The 21,301-nt window shown below is 44.0% G+C and overlaps 1 protein-coding gene across 12 annotated transcripts in view; it reads left to right on the top strand.

Moving 5' to 3' along the window:
- The window catches only part of syngap1b (synaptic Ras GTPase activating protein 1b), a 308,706-nt gene that overhangs the window by 265,528 nt on the left and 21,877 nt on the right, over nt 1–21,301 (top strand). For 7 of the 12 annotated variants that reach the window (XR_009781899.1, XM_061717452.1, XM_061717445.1 and 4 more), the window contains 8 exons: nt 1,285–1,486; nt 3,712–3,914; nt 6,814–7,012; nt 7,345–7,980; nt 10,901–11,332; nt 11,408–11,581; nt 14,529–14,740; nt 20,251–20,323. Coding sequence is in view for 11 of the 12 variants with exons in the window: in XM_061717452.1 (XP_061573436.1) it covers nt 1,285–1,486; nt 3,712–3,914; nt 6,814–7,012; nt 7,345–7,980; nt 10,901–11,332; nt 11,408–11,581; nt 14,529–14,740; nt 20,251–20,323 (2,131 nt within the window). In the remaining variant the exon portion in view is untranslated. Of the gene's footprint in view, nt 1–1,284; nt 1,487–3,711; nt 3,915–6,813; nt 7,013–7,344; nt 7,981–10,900; nt 11,333–11,407; nt 11,582–14,528; nt 14,741–15,821; nt 16,059–20,250; nt 20,324–21,301 lie in introns of those variants that run through there. The other 5 variants (XM_061717453.1, XM_061717447.1, XM_061717451.1 and 2 more) reach the window with 4 other exon arrangements.

The raw sequence follows: 21,301 nt of genomic DNA, 5'->3' as shown, positions 1-21,301 counted from the left end.
AGTATGTATGTATGTATGTATGTATGTATGTATGTATGTATGTATGTATGTATGTATGTATGTATGTATGTATGTATATATATATATATATATATATATATATATATATATATATATATATATATAAATGAAATTGGAAATGTTATGAAAACTGAACTCTTGTTCAGTTCAACATGTTAGTTTTTTGTAACATATTTATACAAATGTATTAGATTTTATCATACACTGTAATATAATTTACATTTTTAAATAAGTGGCACATTTGGTCAAATAATTCCCCATCAAAAGAAATGCTAAATGTCATGTCTGAAAAAAATCTGAGGTATAATAATGTTTATTTATGTTTAAATACAGACCACAGGCTTGTTGCATGCTGGTTTGAGCGTCCATGTGATCCTCTTCCTGAGGGTCAAAAGTGAAGCTGTATGATTAAAAAGCTTCCACGATTTTTTTAACTTATTTTTCAAACAGCTTTGTGCTGAACCAAGCAGAGTTTTCCATATACAGACTGGTCCTTCCAGGTCCAAGTGCAGATCAGCCGTCCCCACTCGGGGTCAACCCTTCCACCTTACATGCAGTTTAATTCAAAAAGAGACATCTCCCAATTGTCTCCGTTACCATGGCAGCGACATGTCTGATGGTTTTAGGAAGGTAACCAATAGCAGCCGAGTGAACAGGAGTGGAGGAAGAGGGGAGTGGAGTAAAACTACTCTAGTTTAGTGCTTGTAAGTTAATTAGCAGCCCGCATTTGTCCAGATTTTGGATATCAACGATGAGACCTCCACAACCATCACATGGGCAGGTGTCAGTTTGATCAGTTTTAGATGATTAATGAGGGCAGAAATCTCTAGTCAACAGACGGTGACTGTGCAGTCCCGAATCGACTAAAATGTTTCACATCATTTGTTTTTCAATAAATTGTTTATGTGCTTTTAATTAAAACCGCCTCAAACGAAATTGGTTGGTACCATTCAGACGAGAACAGCGAACCAATTTCCCTGCAAACTCATGTACAGATGTGTTATTCTGGAGATTGTTGGAACGGCAGGCACGTCACTTATGCATAAAGGATTCATGAATGTAAAATTAAGTTCATGCTACTATTGTGTTTTTTGTTTTCTGCCTTTAATGTGATAAAAACCAGAAACTCCTGTGAACATCCAGTCAATTATTATTATACTGGTTGCCATTTAATTTCGCAGTCATTCGTCGCTCACTCCTTGTTCTTTTTTTCCTTCTTTCCCCTTTGTCCCTTCCTTTCCATCCCTCCGGTTCTGGTTGCAGGTTTGGTAACAAAGAGGAGTACATGTGTTTCATGAATGAGTTTTTAGAGATGGAGTGGGGCTCCATGCAGCAGTTCCTTTACGAGATCTCCAACGTGGACAGTGTGAGCAACGCCGGTGGTTTTGAGGGATACATCGACCTGGGCAGGGAGCTGTCCATCCTCCACAGCCTCCTGTGGGAGGTCATGGCTCAGCTCAGCAAGGTAATATAAGTTGTATTCTTTATTTAGGTATGGCAGTACATATCACAAAGTAAAAGCAGTAATATTCTTATCCGCCATACAGTTTTTTCATTTTAAGTAAACATATTAAGAGATAAGAAAAATAAAAAAGAAAGAGAAAAACAAGAACTACAAAGAACTCTATGCAATCTGGGAGAGATAGACTATAAACATAAAACCTCCATACAGAAGAAAAATAACATGATTCTCAGTTGGGTGGAGAGGATGGAGAATGACATAGTAATAAGGATAATGATATGATAGTATTATTATATTATAGTGTCTGTCTTCAGATCATTCAAGAATGTGAGGGGAAGGAGGATAAAAAACAAAACAAGTTTTATCTATTCAATATCTCCACAAATTCTGGGCGCAAAGGCTTCACATATACAACCCATTTCGTCCACAATTTTACAAACCTACAAATCTTTCTGGAGACGGAGGCAAAATGTAATCTTTTCCATCATATATAGATCATTAACTAAGTTTATCCACTCCTGTATCGTTGGGGCCTCAGGGAGCAACCAATGTCTCGTGAGCCCTTTTTTAGCGGTAGTTATCAAAATGCCAAATAAGCTGTGTCCCAATTCAGGGGCTGCGTCCTTCTGAGGACGCGGTCTTCGTAGGCCACACCTTCGAAGACCGCGAAGGCCATACTGAAGGCTGGACGGACGCTAGTGAAATGAGACGGTCTAGCCTTTGGGGGATTTCCAGGTTGCGTCACCAGCTGTTCCCGCCCTTGTCCTACGTCACTAAACAAAGTAGAAAGAAGGAAAGAAAGATAGATAGACAGAAAGAAAGAAAGAAAGCACGATAGAAAAGAAAGAAAGAACCAAAAAAAAGAAATGGAGCCAGAAGTTTTGTTTTTGTTTTTTTTGTTTTAATTTTGTTGGAGGAGGAAGAGAGGCGTGTTCGTCGGCGCCGGCGGAAATAATATATTTTTCTGAAAAAATTTGAATCTGAAAATATTTTTCTGGAAATAAATATTTTTCTGACTGTGCGCAATGAATCTTGGGATATGGTGGGCCGCGGAGGATACAACCGATGGATCCTTCAAACAGCGGGAAAAGAAGGCTGCATTTGTGGGCTGCATTTGAAGGAGCCTTCGAAATGGGACAGCCTTCGGCGCGCTGCTGTGACGTAATCGGCCTTCAAATCCAGCCCTCGAAGGACGCAGCCCCTGAATTGGGACACAGCTATAGATATTCATCCGACCGTCCTATCAGGAAATCAGTCCTTCCCAAATAAAGTATAGAGAAGTCTTAAGTCTTATACGTTTCAGTGTCCTGTGAAGCTCTTTTCAAAAGGGTTGTATCACTGGGCATTCCCAAAAAACATGCCAGTGGTTAGCTCCCTGAAGCCTGCACTGTCTCCAACATCTAGTATTACTCTCATCCATATATGCTTTTTGTTTTGGTGTGATAAAGAATCGTATCACACATTTCCACCCAAATTCACGCCATATGTAGGAACTTGTGCATTTCCATTGAAATGTACATATTTCAAGCCAATCCAAACCAAACATTTTCATCTATTCTGACGTAAACTGCCAATATCGCTTTAGATATTGTTTTTCAAATGTGTTTAACTTCAAAATCCTCTTTAGTGCCGTCTCTTACGTAAGTTATTTTTGATTCTAATTCAGTAATGTGCTGCCCTCTCCCCATTGTGATTGGTTCGTCACGGTCGGGTAGAAACGGCCGTGAGGGGTACCAGACCCATTTCACAAGAGAATTCTTGCAAAGTTAATGGGTATGGCCAGCCAAGCTAATCTTTTACCACTCTGCCATCAAAACACAAAAGTAGTTTTAGACAGAGTGTTTTCTTTGATTGCTCTAATGGAATCCAAGACACTTGCGAAGTAAATGCCCGAAAGCACTGAAGCTTTTCTGGCTATTAGTGAGATATTTAAGGTTTTATCACAGTGCAGCAAGAGTAAAAAGTCAAACCAAAATTACACTGCATTTAAAGATGAAATCGTGGGTCTTAAAAATGTCTTGCCGTTCTCGAACCTTTAACGTCCTGCTAAATTAGACTGCATTTCAAATAGAAAGCTCGAGCTGTCATCAGCTGAACACCTCTGGGAGCGTGGAGGTGGATATATGGCATTTTAATGAAGCACTTACTTCAGATAACAGCACTTTCACCATTTGGAACCAAAAATCCTGTACTTTTTCTATTTTTTTTTTATTGTTCTGTATTCACAGGACGCCATCATTAAACTGGGTCCTCTGCCCCGCCTCCTGAATGACATCAGCATGGCCTTGAGAAACCCGCACCTGCAGAGGCAGCCGAGCCACCAGACGGACAGGGTGCAGGAGCGACAGGCGGACCGGCTGCTGTCTCGGCCCAGCTTTAACCGCGGCATCTCGTCCGAGTTCCAGAATCTCATGATGAGGGATCTTAATAGGTAACGACGGTTGGGTCCGGATTTATTTGTTTTCCGCACCACACTCAGCAAACATGGAACATGTGGTTCCCAACCTCCTCATCAGTTAACCTCTTTATAAAAGCTGACCTCAGCTGGTACGACCTGACATGTTCCATCCGTTGGAGAGACGTTGGTAGTTTCCTCAGACGTCTCACCTTACCACGACTTTCATTTAGCAACTTTAAATCAAAACGACTTACATCTGAGAGAACAACACAAACAAGAAATCTCATAGGAGGGTCCAGCATGGATAAGTGCCGGTCAGACTGCTGAGCAGTGGCGGCTTGTCAATAGGGGGCGCTAGGGCGCCGCCCCCATTCAAATTACAGGGAAAAAATATATATATATAGACACAGTACACATAAATTACATAATAAAAAGTAATTATCACATCCGTGCACTCATAAAATGTGTCTGACTTAATTTTTCAAGCCTTCCCATCCCATACTGGGTTTATTCAGAGTTGTTTTTTGTGCAGACCGAAATACATAGGTTTCAATGGCGAGGGGTGCCGGCCAAATGAGTGTGTATTGCATGTTCTTAAACTTTTCTTCCATGTGACTTCATGCTGGTCTCTAATTGGTTACTCCAAGCCTCTCCTCCGTGGCCAATCAGCGTGTTTTCTGTCATTCTTCATTCAATCTGATTGATTCATGAGCTGTCAATCAGAGTCACACCCCTGACAGTGTAGACGCGCGACTGTATCTGTCACTCGATACAAACGGAGTCACAGCCATAGACATGTATCCGTATCCGCCCCATGGAGCTGCTGCGATACGTCAACGACGCCGCCATATTGGATGTGGCAAGACTGCGCTGTAAACTAATACCAGTAAATTGACTTATTTTCATAAAGCGCCTTTATACAAAGAAATGTACATTTATTCATTCACACATGCACTAATATTCTTGGGAAACAGTTAGGCACCAAATATAATATATTTAATTTTCTGAGATGGCAAAAATAAGAACTTTATTGATCCCACATAGGAGTAATTCATGTTATATCAGCTATAGAGAACAAGGTAGTGCCGAAAAACAATATATATCCCCTATATACTGTATATATATATATATATATATATATATATATATATATATATATATATATATATATATATATATATATATATATATATATATATATATATATATATATATATATATATATATATATAGGCAGTGTAGCTCTGGATGAAGGAGTGAAGGTAGGCAGGAGCCTTGAACATCCTCAGCAGACGCTGGTGTACCTTTCACCAAATCCCAGAAGCATCTTATCTTAAAAACTACAAAAATAGTCTACGTTTGAACAAAGTCCTGTCCAGTTGCAAAGGGAAGAGCACCGAGTCCATTTAATGAACTGTGGCTTGCGAGGTATAGAAATCATACACCAACCTGAAAGTCTCGGGCAAGATATTTGAGCCTATTTTGCCTCTGATGGTTCAGGAAATCTGTGTGAAGCTCAGTAGTCTTAAAGGGCTCCGTATGAGTACGTGTGCTGCAGTCACTTTACCCTTCACCAACAATAATGGGCAGTAACAGAGAGGACAGAGTTTGGAAATTCACTCCTGAAGACTAAACTCATACCTCATACCAGCTGTCAGGCGTGGTGGCCGAGCGTTGACGTTTCTAGATTGTTTTGCGTATCAGGTCATGCAACGGGACAATGATCCCGAGTACAGCAGCAACTCTATAAAGGCTGAAAGAAATGAATCCAGTTGCTGCGACGGGTTGGTCAAAGTCTAGACCTTGACCTGAATCCCGCCTGGAAGCCTGTAACATGTACAATTGTTATTGGTGAGGATTTTATGTGAAGCTGTTGGAAGAAAGGTCTCTCCTCACCTTTCGATATTGTCGATATTAAAAATGTCTGCGAGGTCGGACATTTGAAGTCAGCATTTTCTAGTGATGGGTATTGCATCACGATACAATACACATCATGATACTTGAGTCACAATAAGATATTGCACTATCCAAATTTTGCAATGTTATACATAGTTGAAAAGTCTGAAAAGTGTAAGGCATTATGCATCTTAAAATCCGAGTTACATCAGACTATGCTGGGTCTGGTGGATTTTATCATATGGGGACAGATAATTTGTGCTGATTACAAATAATATAATATATTAAAATAATAGCACTGACCAAAACACCTGCAGAAATACTGCAGGAATGACATAGCAGCAGTTAAATGCAGCCTTCTGTAAGCTTTAAATATCCACTGGGCTTACATCAAATACATCAAAACACAACAATAAAAAACAGTTTTCTGAACTTATCAATATGACTCTGTCCTTCACAGGATAAGTAAAATGGATCGCTGCAAAAACTCAAAATCTTAACAAGTATAGAATAAAAGAATATTTGTCTTATTTCTAGTTAAAATGTCTCATTTTAGTAAAAAAAATATCATTACATTTAAAACAAGACTCATCACTGGAAAAAACAACAATTTTAACCTGTTTCAAGTAGATTTTCACTTGAAATAAGTAGAAAAATCTGCCAGTGGAACAAGATTTTTTTGCTTGTAATGAGAAGATAAATCTTGTCCCACTGGCAGATTTTCCTACTTATTTCAAGTGAAAATTTACCTAAAACAGGTGAAAATTGTCAAATAAGTTATTTTTCTGGTGTTATTTTTCTGGTGGTGACTCTAAATGTTGAAATAGCAGTAAAACCACATTTATTGATGAAATTACATAAGGGATGGAAAGGGGGGAAGGCAGTTTTACAGGGGGGATGATTTTGACCATTTTTATTTCAGGGGGGGATGCCATCCCCCCTCATCCCCCCTCAACTCGAATACTGATTGTAACTATACAAGCTAAAGTTACAACATATTTGCCTCTCTCGCTCCTCTCTCGCTCCTGTTCGCCAGCTCTATAGATATCACTCGTTTGCCTTCCCCCACCTCCGCCGGAGGGGTCATGCCACAGCGCGCCCAGATGAGTTTCCAGGACCGGGACCACCCGAACCGAGCCTCCAAAGACATGTTCTACGTATCCCGGCCCCCCCTGGCCCGGTCCAGCCCGGCGTACTGCACGAGCAGCTCGGACATCACAGAGCCCGACGCTAAGGTGAGTGTTGCCACACTGACTCAGGGAACCATCATCCCATCCACTATAGGTTTACCTTTCCAAACGTGAGGTTGGTATGACGTGCATGCTGGTCATACTCAAGCGAATCTGCCATCGTGCTATCGAGGCTGTAGTTTATCATCTGCTTTTTTTCCACTGATTCACCAACTCATCCTAGCGGTATTTCCTGGGAAATACTGTCAGGCATTCGATACCCAGGCAGACCTCGTGGTAAAAACACCCTGCACCACCCTCACCCATATCATCCGTGGCCACCTGATATAACTAAATAACAGGGGGCACATCAGCCTCTCATATCCCTTACTATCTAGGTGCCTAGTGTCAATAAAAGCGTATCTATGATGGACCTCCAGGATTCCCGAATGAACAGCGTGTCTAACCTGCAGTCGGTGGACATGCTCAACTCCTCCCAGGCCTCCATCGCCGGCATGGGCAGCTTCGGAGGGCTGAGCAGCGGAGGCGGTGGCGGCCTGGGGTCGGGCCTGAGTAGCCAGCTGCGGGCCGGTGGGAGGTTGTCAGCTGGCTCTGGCGGCTCCAGCATGTCCGGCGGCCTTCGGCTGAGCCAGCTGAGCCAGATGGGCACCACCACCGACTCGCTATCCCAGCAGCAGCAACAGCAAGCCGCCGCCATGCGATACCCGCTTTCCTTCCAGAATCCCCTCTTTCATCTGGCGACGGCTGACGGGCCCCAACAGCAACAGCTCCATCACCAGCACAGCCGGGCTCAACCCCCAGCGCCGCTCCTCCTGACCCCAGAGCCCGAGCCCTCGCATCACGCCTACATCCCGCAGTTTGCCCACGGCGGCTTCTCCCGGAGCGAGGATCTGTCCACCCTCCGGACCAGGGAAACTCACCTGGGCCAACCCAGCATCATCCACTCACACAGCTACAGCGACGACTACAGCAGGGTCGACTATGGACGCAGGCAGATGTCCATGCAGATGCAGGTGAGCATCCTCAGCATCTTCCTGGAATGTCTTTGCATCTACGTTTTTTGTGCAAGTTACTTCATCTGATGGCAAATTTGGTACAGTATGAAAAGTTACGTGATGCTTAGATAGCCACACCCACATTCCCGAGATTAAGGTGATGTCATCAGTCTTGTTTAGAAATAATAATAAAAATAAAAAAATATATAAAAATACACAAAGAAATACAAAAAAATATATATATATATGAATTAATAAAATAAATATATATGATATATTAAAATATATATGATATATATTATATATTAAATGGTATTAACCACCAAACCACAACAAACTGGTTAAAATGGTTTCCTATACTTCATATACTTCACTTCTGAATCCATTTTTGTCAGCTTTTCCTCTTTAAATGTGAAACTATCAGACATTTTATTTTTGGAGGAGCTCACTCAAGCCGTTTCTTTGAACCTGTGTCCTTATCCGACTACTCAAGTACAGTAAAATGTCCAAGTTCCAACTTTGCTCTCATATGTAGTGAAATATTCCTTTTAAACTTGCTTTTTTAACACTTTTGAAGTTTTTTTCCACAAAACACGCCAAAAAACAGTTGACAATCTGGCATCAAACTTTACAGCTCTTTATAGTCTCTTCATATGCTCTTCATCCCTTGTAAATAGTCTCTAATAGCGACCTTTTCTTGTTGTACTTCTTCGGTTACTTCTTGGTCAAAACTCGGGTTGGGAACTGTAAAAACACATGTGTATGCAGAGCATCGGGGCTAGTCTGGGTCCAGTTCAGTATATGTGTCCCAAAGTAATTCAGTTCTTAGTTGTGTTAAGTGTGTTAGTCTGACTTTAAGGAATTAGATTTTGTGGTGCAGGAAACTGGATAAAAGGCAGGATGAGGGTTGCTTTCCCTGACAATGAAAGTGTTTGCGCTGGCGCTGCATCCCTTCGAATGAAACTTGCAAAACTTGTTTCTCTTCTTCTATTTTTGCAGATACTGTGGTCAGTCCACAGTAACACCATATTCCTATAAGCGAGGTGATAACCCTGAGCAAAGCCGGAGTTATACATAATTTAGGCTGCTGGAAGTCTGCTGCCTGCAGACTTCGCAGAGCCCAGCCTGCATGTACCAGCTAAACTTTTGCTGTATGGAGTCATTTAAGAGGATCCTGCAAGGATAATGTGTGATTTCTCGCCTTTATACCAAACTAAATTATATGAAACTCGAAGCAGAAATAGAACTAGTCTTACAATCCACTTGGAGTTTTCATTATTTTGCTTGTGAGCAGATTTTTAGTGCTCCAATGTGGTAGACAGAATATAAGCAGCCTCCTCTGTGCTTTGTGTATTGTATTTATATATATATATATCAAATATATGAAACTGCAGTGATACAACAAGAGCTTTACTGCAGAGGGCTGCAAAGATAAAAATAGCTTTCTGGGTTTTTTTTGTTTTTTTTTAAGAACTAAAGCTTTAAAGTTGCTAGAATACAGAGCAGTGTCAACAGGTATTAAAAGTTTGTAAACTATCTTTTACTCATATGTTTTCTTGTGTAAAAACTAAATGAAACAATCGCCAGTTAACATTTGGAAAACGTAGTTCTTTAACAAAAATGAAACCACAGTTAAGGAAACAAAAGGAAATCCTCTGGTCGATACTAAAAACCCTCTTGATTGAGAAGTGTGAGGATGCAGTTTTAGTAGCTAGAAGTATAAGTGGTCTCTCTCGTTGTCCGTCGAGGCTTTTGGGTGCTCCCGAATGCACGGCTGACTTAAGGTCACGCTGAAGAATTCCAGTTGATTGGACCGATCCAAAACATAATTCTGTAGTTTTTCGGGCATTTTAGTATTGATTTGCTGGTTCGCTTTAGATCCTTCACACAGTTAGGGGCTGTAGCTGTGGGACCCCACCTCACATCCTCTGGCACTCAGAGGTCATGATCATGGACTGCAAGGTGGCTTCAATGTCAGGAAATGGTGGTTGGTCAGACCCAGATGTAGGAGAGCAGGAGTTCTCAAAAACAGTGATTTATTTGACTAAACAAAAAGCGCTGCTTAGCAGGATGGCAAAAACCCAGAACATGAATCGAAACTACAAAACCTGACATGGAAACACGGAGGGAGGAAACAGTGCGGACCAGCAGGGAGCAAGAGAAAAACAAGACCAGATATACAGAAGGGTTAACGAGACACAGGTGCGGACAATCAGGGCAGATGGGAAACAGGAAGGTCAAACCAGAACTCAAACACAAAGATAAGGGCTTCAAAATAAAGGAATTATCAAAGCATAACATTCAAAACATCCTCCGCTGTCTGGGTACAAGGCAACGGTGTTTCTGTTTGCCAAACATTGCTCCACTTTAGTCTTAATTCTATCTAGATGGGGCCACGAGGAATGAAAAAATATACCATGAGCTTTCTCAGTCCATTTCTGCTCAAGGCTACTAACGTCACAGCAGCTTCGCTCCAACCCCGCCTACTTCTGATCTAGGTATTGAAAAGAAACGGGGCACGCCTCGACCCCTAGTGGAAAGGCGCCCAACTGAGGCGAGGCAAGTCGAGTTAGGCTGATTTGGTACTAGTGGAAAAACGCCAGACATACATTACAAAAGAGATGTATCCCTTTTATCTGCATCTACATCTTTTATACCCCCCCCTCTCATTCCTTTCTCGCAGCTATCTGGCCTTTTGGTAGTATCTGCATTTACACAACTTAGATTCCCTTCTTTCTATCCTGCTTCTATCCCCACAGCTGTTGACCTTTTATTATAAAGCATATAATGTTGGAATTTTTCCATGACAGTGTTCAGTTAAAGCAAAACCACATGAAGATGATTCTCTGGAATCATATGATACAGTTTTCTGTTTGAAAAACAAATAAACGGGAGGATAAAACTGCTAACTTGTTCTTTAATTTTCTTTCTCTCTCAGGATAATCTCCAGCAGCAGCAGATGATGGGCATGGCCTCCCAGACAGGAACCTCCCACTCGTCCCTGGCCACCACGCCTCCTTCCACCGTCGCGCCCATGCGCCAGAGTTCGGTGGCGCCACCTCCCACCCAGCGTGTGAAGTCCCAGACCTCCCATCAGCTCTCCGTCAGCGCGGCCGCTGCACCCGCCGGCCCCGGGAAAACCCGTCCGCAGAGCGGGAACCTCCTCCAGTCCCCGGAGTCGGGCTACGGCGGGAGGCAGCACGGCCCGCGGCAGCTGTCCGTCAAGGACAACACGGCGCCGGGTCTTCCCCACCAGCAGAGCTCTGTCAGGGAAAGCGGGAGTCCGCAGGGGACGACCAGTCAGAGCGCTCAGCAGTCGCCGCAGCAGCAGTCCCAGCAGCACCTTCTCAAACCCACCATGAGCAAACAGGTACGGCCTGCTAAACTCCTGCACCTCTTGATCTGCATCCTCATTCTGGTGCTCACGCTCTCTCTCCCCCCTCAGGGCTCCCAGTCTCCATCCACCCTCAACGCCCCGACTCCGGCTAACGAGCGAACGGTGGCCTGGGTCTCCAACATGCCTCATCTGTCAGCCGACATCGAGAGCTCGCGGATCGACCGGGAGGAGTTCAAACTGAAGGAGTACTCAAAGAGCATGGACGAGTCGCGCATGGACAGGGTAGGCATCGCCTTTAAGTCTCATCGAGCTGCGCAGAAATCTGGGCCTATGTGTGTTGAGTAGATGGCACGACAGTCTATAATAATCTGGAGGGTGCCAGATGTTCATTTCTCTGGCTATTTTGTTTTCTCCTTCAAGAATAGGAATCAGCTCTCATGGGTTCTCTTACCACTGCTATGCTGATGACACCCAGCTCTTCCGTTCCTTCCCACCTGGCAAAACTGCCGTCCCAATGCGAATATCGGCCTGTCTTTCTGATATCTCTGCTTGGTTGAAGGACCGTCACCTTCAGCTAAATCTGTCCAAGACTGAGCTTATTGTTTGTCCAGCCAGTCATTCCTTACCTCCTCAGATAAGCAGCTGGATTCCACCACACTTGTGCCCAAATCTTCTACTAGGAATCTTGGTGTCATATTAGACAGCTGACCTTTAAGGGCCATGTTGCCTCGGTTTCCCGGTCTTGCTGATCCGCTCTTTACAACATCAGGACAATCAGACTCTACCTGACAATACAAACGACACAGCTCTTGCTTGAGGCTCTGGGGCCTCTTTTATAAAAGAGTGCGTAGGATTCATATTAAATTGTACGTGCGCTCAAAAGCCGAAAATGGCGTGTGCACAAAAAAATCCTGATTTATAAAACCGTGTGCACGCACATCTGCACGCAATGTTCTCTTTATAAATCACAGTCCAACTGGAAGGTTGCGCACGTGAATTCGCCTCATATCCCGCCCTCTACACGCCCACTTTTTACCATGAACGGTCAATGCAAAGTACTTTATGACTGTATTTGCATATGAATGAGCCTGCTGAGCATGTGCAGCGCCTGCCTGCAGCCTGTTTCTGCTGCGTGTCAGGATGAATGAGTCATGTGTCGAGCCAGGCAACCATCTGCGTCGGCAGTTCCCCATATCTTTAAAATGTTCGTGCACTAGGATCAAAGTTTGCGTAGAGATACGCACATTTTCCCTTTAATTTTTTTTTTTTAAATCCCAACCTTTGCGTAGAAGGTGGCGTGCGCATCTTTCAAGCCCTGTTTTGTGCGCATGCAAGCTTTATGAATGAGGCCCCTGGTCATGTCACACATTGACTACTGTAATTCTTTGTTGGTCGGCCTTCCTGCTGCTCAGTTAAACCTCTACAGATTACCCAGAATGCAGCAGCATGTCTGGTCTTCAACCAACACAAGAGAGCTCATGTCACTCCGCTGCTAATCTCCCTGCACTGGCTTCCAGTTGCAGCATCAAGTTCAAAGCTCTGCTTCTGGCTACCAAACAATTACCCAAACGGCTCCTGCTTACCTTCACTTCTTCATCTGGAGCTACACTCCCTCTACCTTCACTCCTTCATCCAGAGCTACACTCCCTCTACCTTCACTCCTTCATCCAGAGCTACTCTCCCTCTACCTTCACTCCTTCATCCAGAGCTACACTCCCTCTACCTTCACTCCTTCATCCAGAGCTTCACTCCCTCTACCTTCACTCCTTCATCCAGAGCTACACTCCCTCTACCTTCACTCCTTCATCCAGAGCTACACTCCCTCTACCTTCACTCCTTCATCCAGAGCTACACTCCCTCTACCTTCACTCCTTCATCCAGAGCTACACTCCCTCTACCTTCACTCCTTCATCCAGAGCTACTCTCCCTCTACCTTCACTCCTTCATCCAGAGCTCCACTCAGCCAGTGAAAGACGCCTGGTGCTTCCACCCAGGGCCGCCGCAAGGGGTGTGCGAACCGTGCGACCGCACGGGGCCTCGCGCCCCAAGGGGCCTCGCGCTATGGGCCGTTTTTTTTTTATTTTTTTTTTATTTATTTTTTTTTTTATTTTTTTATTTTTTTTGGTTCTTTTTCGTTTTTTCCCTTATAAATATCAACAGTCACGTTCCATTACAGACCTAAATGTGTACTAGTCTGTGCATATCAATAAATATATGTGCAATGATGCGCGTTCCTGTTCAATACAACTGCGTCAGACCAAGCGCAGACACAAGCTGCTCTGATCCAGACGGGTGGAGTGTGGAACAAACTGTCACACAATGTCGAGAGAACGAGACAGAATCAGGAAATTTCCATCAGGGGATGAAAAAAGAAAAAAACTAAAGAAAATGGAAGAGTTTAATGCCTCTCTGAAAGACTTGTTTGATAAATTTGTTACAAAAATCACTGATCCGACCGGGTCTCAAGCAGCCGTGGGGCCCCGCGTCGAGGCAAGCCTAGATGATGATGAGGCAGGGGAAGGTATCCAGTATTTTGCTAATTGGAGAGTTAAAATTGCGCATATAGACACCCGATCTGACCTGAAAAACCAAAAAAATGTAGCGCGCGTGAGCGTAGCGAGCGCGCAAGGGCCCCCCCCCCCCAGCCATTTCGCACAGGGCCTCGCAAATCTCCCAGGCGGCTCTGCTTCCACCACAACGTGGTTTGAAATCAGTAGCTAAACTCTTCTCCTCCATTGTTTCCTGATGGAACAACCTACCAAACTCTGTCCGATCTGCAGGGTCTCTACCTACTTTTAAGAGCAGGCTAAAGTCTCAGCTCTTTAAGGAGCTTTTATGAATCTAGTAAACTTCTCTGCTCATCAGAATGAATTAGATGATTCGTCCAGCTCTTTGCATGACTCAGCTCTGAGTAAGCTGCATGCACTTATGTATGACAAGATGATCGCATGATGGTTTCTTTTTAGACATAGCCTTCTTGTATAAAGGGACTGTTGGGCAAAAAAATATATAAATAAATAAAAAATCCTCAAGCACTAGCATGGCAGCACCTGTGTCCAACTGGACTCTCAGCAGTCTGACCAGCACTGATCCAGCTGGACCTGAACTATGTGATTTTGTGCTTGTGTTGTTCTCTGATGTAAGTCGCTTTGGAAAAAAGCGTTTGCTAAATGACAGTAGTAGTAGTAATAGGGGTCTCAATAATGTCCTCTCCTTGCCCCCGCCTCAGGTAAAGGAATACGAGGAGGAGATCAACTCGCTGAAGGAGCGGCTGGTGATGTCCCACAGGAAGCTGGAGGAGTACGAGCGGAGGCTCCTCATGCAGGAGACGCAGACCAACAAGATCCTCCTTCAGTACCAGAACCGACTGGACGACAGCGAGCGGCGGCTACGGCAACAGCAAGTGGAGAAAGACTCCCAAATTAAAGGAATAATTAGCAGGTAAATGGAGGCTGTTGTTGGGATGGAGGGCGAAAAAAGACAGCTGAGACGCCACGTGGTCTTTGGTAGAGACTCCATGTTTAGGCCACGTTTCCTCCCTTTTATTTCCGTCTCTTTGAGCATTTGGTGACCAGACCAGTTAAGTTTCTTCCAGATGTGGGCAAAAGTGGCATGTCCTCCAGGATTCTCATTTGCTAACATTAATGAGGACCATCTGTCTTTTGAGGAGTAAACAGAGACTTCCACAGAGCAGTTTTAGCTTTTATTGGTTTGAAAACTTGAACTTGATGGAGTTCTTGACTGAATTAGAAAATATTGCGCATCAGAAAAGGATCCCATTTAGCAGATGTTATCCGCTCGTAAAGACTGCTGCAGAGTAGCGGGGCTGGCTTCAGTTTCATTAGGTCCTGCAGCCCCGGGGGCGAGGCGTGGAGCTGCATGTTTCAAAGCCAAAGCTGCACACATGTAATGAGTGACGAATTAAACGAGAGGCTGTAATTCGGAGGACAGAGATGTATATCTTCCTGGATAAGCATGTAGGGAGCGTCGTCCACCCCTCCTCTCCTCCCCCCGGTGGCTGCTCCTTTTCAAGCTTTAGCAGAAGTCTTTGATTGTCCTCTAAGCTCTTATTGAAGCAAATCTGCTGTCGGAGCCCAGCGGCGGTGTTTATTTGTTGTTAGACAATTGTATTCAGGCGAGCAAGAGAAGATCCAGCTGGGTGCTAATTTTTTTATTGGTTGCTATTGTGAAATTGTAATGGGGCACTGTTTGAGGGCAGTCTTTAGTTTTTATTGATCCCGAACAGATTAAGTAGTCCGTGGGAAAGGAGTGGAATATTGATCGCTTCTCTGTTGTGTTCAGGCACAAAAAACCAAATAATTGCTGCATTTTAAGGATTTTTTTTTTTTTTTAACCTGTGACGGCACGTTAGCAATGCCGTCTGACTTATTTCTGTTTTTATTTATTGTGGAAAGATCTCAGTTAAGAGGAAGATAGTGCAATATCTTATGAAAGTGTGTGGTCTGCAACTGAAGGGTGGATATCTGTGACAGAGAATATTGCCACTTCTAATCCACTCCAGGAAAGAAGACTTGGAATGAAGACAGGGAGCCCTGCTCATCTTTTAACGGACAGCGTCTTTACTGCCCTAACCTTGTAGATAACCCAGCTCTCAAACGCCCTCCGTGGTCCCGTGCTGCTGCACCCACACCAGCAGCCCTTTTTACCAACACACTTCTGCTCTTTTAACTGGACTCTTGGGATAACGCAACCGTTACCGTTTAGGTTCCAGCCAACCCCCTCTCCCTCCCTACAAGACTGCACAGTAAAAGCACAAAAGGATTGAAAATTTGATAACTTCGAATAAAATCAAAGATAAAAAAAAAACAAAAAAAAAAACATGCCTGCACTTTTTAAGGAGTTGTTTTTTGGACTTTCAAGGACTTTGGAAGACCCTGATGTGAATATAAGTTCTTCCATTTTAAAAAGCGTTCACAGAAGGACTGCTGGCTTCTGTCATGTGAGGAGGGAAGACCGTCATGAACAGAACCTGAATCAGTCAGTGAACGGTGAAGATCCAAACAGGAAGGCATAGAGGAGCTGTGCCACATGATAACCAGTCCCTAAACTCTTCGTCCCCGCCCCGTCCCCTTTGGGTAGAAACTCAGAGTGAGCACACAAACCTGCTGCACACATAGAGCACAGCTGTGGTGGAGGCTCACGCCCGTCACCCGTGTGGCCCACGCTCATCACCCGACCACACCAGGATGAGATAAGTAGCAGATCTGGATGCTTCCGAGTCCGTGTTTTTACTTTCTTTTCTCTCACAAACACACTGAGACTTGTGCGTCAGCTGGACACAGTGTGAGTTTAATAATGCACGTGTGTGCAGAGGGCGCCGATTCCTAAGAAGCGTATACCGTCTCAGGCCCGTCCCCTCGGACTGAGCGGACTCCAGGCTCCTAAGGAAGTAACAAGTGCAACCATAGCCTTATGTTACCATTCATCTCCGATTGACTCTTATGTTTCCAAATATTCTCTAATGTTGGTGAAAATGCGAGCTCAGGTTCTGCACCCGGGCTTGAATGAGATCTCCAGCTCCTGTCAAGGCTTGAAGAAAAAAAACAAAATCTCTTTCTGCAGAACTGAAACACTTTTGTGTCTCACGTTCCCGAGATCTTTGAGAGAAGCCTTAATGTTCTCTGTGTCCAACTTAAAGCTCAGAGCAAACTCCAATATCTGTCATCAAAACCAGGTACACCTTTCGTTTTTCTCAACAATCTGATTTAAACCAAAGCCACACATCGAGTTTTAGGTCATGCAAGTTTAAACTGAAACACTGAATCCACTTTACCTGTAGCACTTGTATCTATATTTTCTTGTCTTGAGGGTTAGCGATCCCCTTAGCCGGCTACAGGCGCTCCTTTTCTTTTAGTCGTGATATTTAAATGATGAATATAAATGAAACTATTTATCTTCTCCGAGATGGTCGCCGTGAGACTGAGAGGTTTATGTGGGAAATGCAGGAGAGGGAGAAATAAAATCAAGATCTTTATTGCACCTATCATAGTAATAATCTATTTTTACCTATTATTATATCCATAGCATATTAAATTCAGTGATGCAAGAGCCATAAGAATTATATCATATGAAATATACAGTATATACATATATATATAAATCTAAATATATAAATGAAATCTATCCAGAGTGAGATTGTAACTATTTTAACCTTGCAATAGCTAACTTTTTAGCGGGAAAAGCGCAATAACAGGTACAACGTGTCTCCATGTGCCGCCTGTGCGGGTGCACACGCAGGACCCTGATGTATTGTATGCATTTCATGTACATAAAGAAACAGTGACTTCCTGCCAAACTCTCCAACCAGGTGCCACCCGCAGTGTCCCAACAGGCGAAATAAACACCTGGAATACTGTAACAATAGCGCAGATAGCACAGAGACAACGTGAAACACGAGTGACCTGACTCTTTGACAAAACCATCTGCAAAGTGTGTTTTTAAGTTCCTAACTTGTTTTTTTTGTTTGTTTTTTTTGAGGGATTTGTCTGTACGGTGTTTGTGAATTGATATGCTTTGTTTCAATGAAAGACTGCAATGGATATTATTATTTCTTAATTAAAGCAAACATGACTTTGTTTTCTCTGTATGATTTCGCTGTAAATGCTCGGTATGACTTTGACCCGCAGTCCGTCATTGGTGGTGTCCAGTGACATGGTGATCGGAGTAGTTGTTCAAGAACGTTAGACATCATCTAATTTATGCAGTTACAGTATGATTTTCATTATTATTATCATTATATTTATCTTCATTTAAAGGGAAAACCTATTATTTTCTCCCCCCTTCCCCCAGAGTCACAGCATACGTTCTGGTGTCGGTTTATCTGCCTCCCTTTTGTAGCAAGAATATATTGATAGGCTGTACAGATTGTACTAAGGCAAATCTAATGTTTCAAAATCTTGCAAATGAACTCATAGTGGTGAAGAGTTTTGGCTTGATGTGTGTATGCGTGTGTGTGTGTGTGTGTGTGTGCGTGCGTGTGTGTGTGTGTGTGTGTGTGATTGACACGGCTCATAGCAACAGCCAAGGGTCCATCCACCACTTTTTGTAGCGACCTGCGTCAAACGGATGCAAATGATTCCTGTTTTGACCAAAGCAGTGAAAGCAGGATCTGCATTAGCGGCGGTGCCGATGACGGGCCCGTCTCCACAGCCTGGCCAGCCATTCCTCGCCACGTCGTTGGGCGCGTTCTCTCGTCAAAAAGTTCCGGTATCCCTCCCCATTCGAAGTCTTTCCCGAACCAAACCAGTCGCGATTGGCATCGCTAACGGCACCTGGTATTAACAGGTTTTTGCTACAAAACTGGCGTTCCTATTCGTTTTCTCTGATTGGTCACACGCATGTCCAGTGAGGCGGTTTCGTCCGCGTCCGTCGGTACTTCCCCCGAGAACTGGGATGGCTTTCCAGGCTAAAAACTATTTTATAACGAATTGGACATGGTTGGCTTTAAACAAACCGAAAAAGAGGAAAGTATTTGCATCTGCTTTTTGACCCAGGTCTGTCTGTCCGTGGACTTCACATGAACATCTTCTTCAACACCTTTGTCTCTTGCCTTTTTTCTCTGTAGCAAAATGTTCAGACATTGTGACCTCATGTTGTTGGATGCATTGTTTTGACTTAATGTACGACTTGACCTCAGAAGCACACTACTTGAAGTACAACTGGATTTTCTTTTGCTTTCTCCTCCTTTTTTGTAAACACATCACCCACACGAATCATTGTCCGCCTCCCTGAAGTCATGTCGAATCTTGATGCTGTAAACACATGTTACATTTCCATTGTTTTATCTGGGACGGTGCAAATATTTCTGTCTGTGCTTCAATTGACTCTTTTCCTTTCCTATTCTCTTCTTTTGTAAAATAACTCTCAACACTGTACATTATTTATGGAATAAAACATCCAAACACTCATGTTTGAAACCTTTCATCTGGGTTTTTGTTTCATTATTGTCACACAAGAGCCTCTGTGTTCTCAATAAAATGATATGAATATGATTCTTAAAATGTCCAACTGAGTGCGGCAGAAACACGGTTGTGATTAAATGTCCCTTTGATTGGATTACCAGCTTAGTAAACACACAAGGAGCGATCTTTTAGCTCATTTTCCTGAGACGAGTGAGCATAGATTCCTTTGTTCACTTATATAAAGGCATAACATCCCATCAAACGTGTCAATTTCACGTACACAGATTTGTCGAGGGTTAACTGTCACGAAGCATAGGACTTACTCACTGCAACTTGGTTTTAATCGCCAAATAACAGTAGCTGAGCCAGCCGGCTGGATATAAAAGAGATAAAAGATGTGAAAAACGTGGATATCTGGGGTAAATCTCTGGATGGTGGATAATCACGGGCGCCGGGAACGCGGCGGCACCGTCTGCTGGCTCATGAAAAACTGCAGCGGCGCTCATATCTGCGAGCTGACTCTGAAACCAGCCGTCAGAGGATTTTCCACCCGTGACTCGGTCAGTCCCGCGTTACGTAAGATGGGCCAATTCCCTGGGGATGATTGGGATCTGTTACCGAGCACCCCCCACTTCCCCCGCCCCTTCCCCCGCCTGACTGGGGGAAGCGAGCGTAATTGTCCACGTTTGGCCAGAATCCGCACTTTGTAAACACCTTCAGTTGGACACAAATGCTTTGATGAATCCCAAAGGGGGCCGAGGAGAGAAAAAAGAGGCTCCACCAAGTGCAAATTGGCAGCGCCTCACAAAAACATGGCTTTGGGTAACTGCTGCTCCGCAGGGGCTTCAAAAGGTTGTGCTGCTTATCAGGGTTTGGGCTTCATGTTTGAGATTGCAGGTAACCAGAAAAACTTTACCACTGTTCTGCTGTTCAGCCTGGATGTTGGAGATGCTCGACATCTTGTTTACCTTGAATCATAATACTCCCTCTCTTTCTGTCGCCCTTCCTCTCTCTCTTTCTGCCTCCAAGACTCATGGCTGTGGAAGATGAGATAAGGGGAGGACCCGTTCTTGAGCCAAAAACCAGGATATTCGCTGATCAGGTCTGTGAGACTGCTTCTTCTCTCGTCGGTCTCGGTGGCCAGTGCTGTCCCTTTCCCCCCCGCCCTCGCCTCTCTTCTTCTGCTGTTGTGGTCTTGTGTGTGTGTGGATGTGGATGTGTGTGTGTGCGTGTGTGTGTGAGGTCCGACTGGCTTGCCCTCTCCCTGACCTGTCCTCTGTGTTTGGGTTTCACTGCCATCCGTCCGCCAGCATAACCCGGCGCTGTCAGGATCAAACAGAGTGTTGCAGAGCGTCTGCAGCTATGAGGACTTGGTCCAGGCTTGTGAGCTCATCCGGGTCTGGGACGGCGTTGCCAGATCTGCGGTAGTTTCTTGCTGAGCGTGTTCGAAACACACGTGACGCAGAGCCGGGGCTTTCAGGCACCGGCTCGGCGGTGGTGCGGCTGCTGCTGCTGTGTCTTCGGGAGCTTCCTTCCCCCCAGCGCTTCTCATTTCATGCTCTCAACCCGCCTCGCCGCTTATCCTATCAAATTCAACCAGCCCACTTTCAAAAATGAGTCATGCGGTAAATATAGCAAGTGCGTGTGAGTTTTTTATACGTAGACACTTATGTACGCTGTGTTGGTGTTTCCAAAAATGGAAAAGGCAATTAGAGCGACTGCTCACTGATTTCTGGACATCTGTTTCTCTTAATTGCATCGCAGACATAGAAGAAGAAAGGGAAACTACCAAAACTATAACTCCGCCACTAGTCCTGCACCCAAGCATAAGCATCAAACTGTGCCGGAGGGGCGATTAGTAAAAGCTCTCTCTTCTTGCACGTATGGGACAATAATAACTGGATCTTAGCTTCATCTCTTGAAAGAACATCGCTGAGTTAACGTCTTAGATGTTAACAAGTGCAAACACTTTAGAAACCAAAGTAATCTGTTTTGAGAGAGAATATAACAAGTGTTAACAGCAAAATGGCAAAAAATACCCACATCAAAATAAAGTGCTATCTTAGTTTTTGATCTCTGA

This window comes from Cololabis saira, chromosome 3 (genome assembly GCF_033807715.1).
Source record: "Cololabis saira isolate AMF1-May2022 chromosome 3, fColSai1.1, whole genome shotgun sequence".
Lineage (NCBI taxonomy): Eukaryota > Metazoa > Chordata > Actinopteri > Beloniformes > Belonidae > Cololabis > Cololabis saira.
The sequence above is the reverse complement of the archived record's forward strand: the minus strand, read 5'-3'. Positions and strand labels throughout refer to the sequence as shown.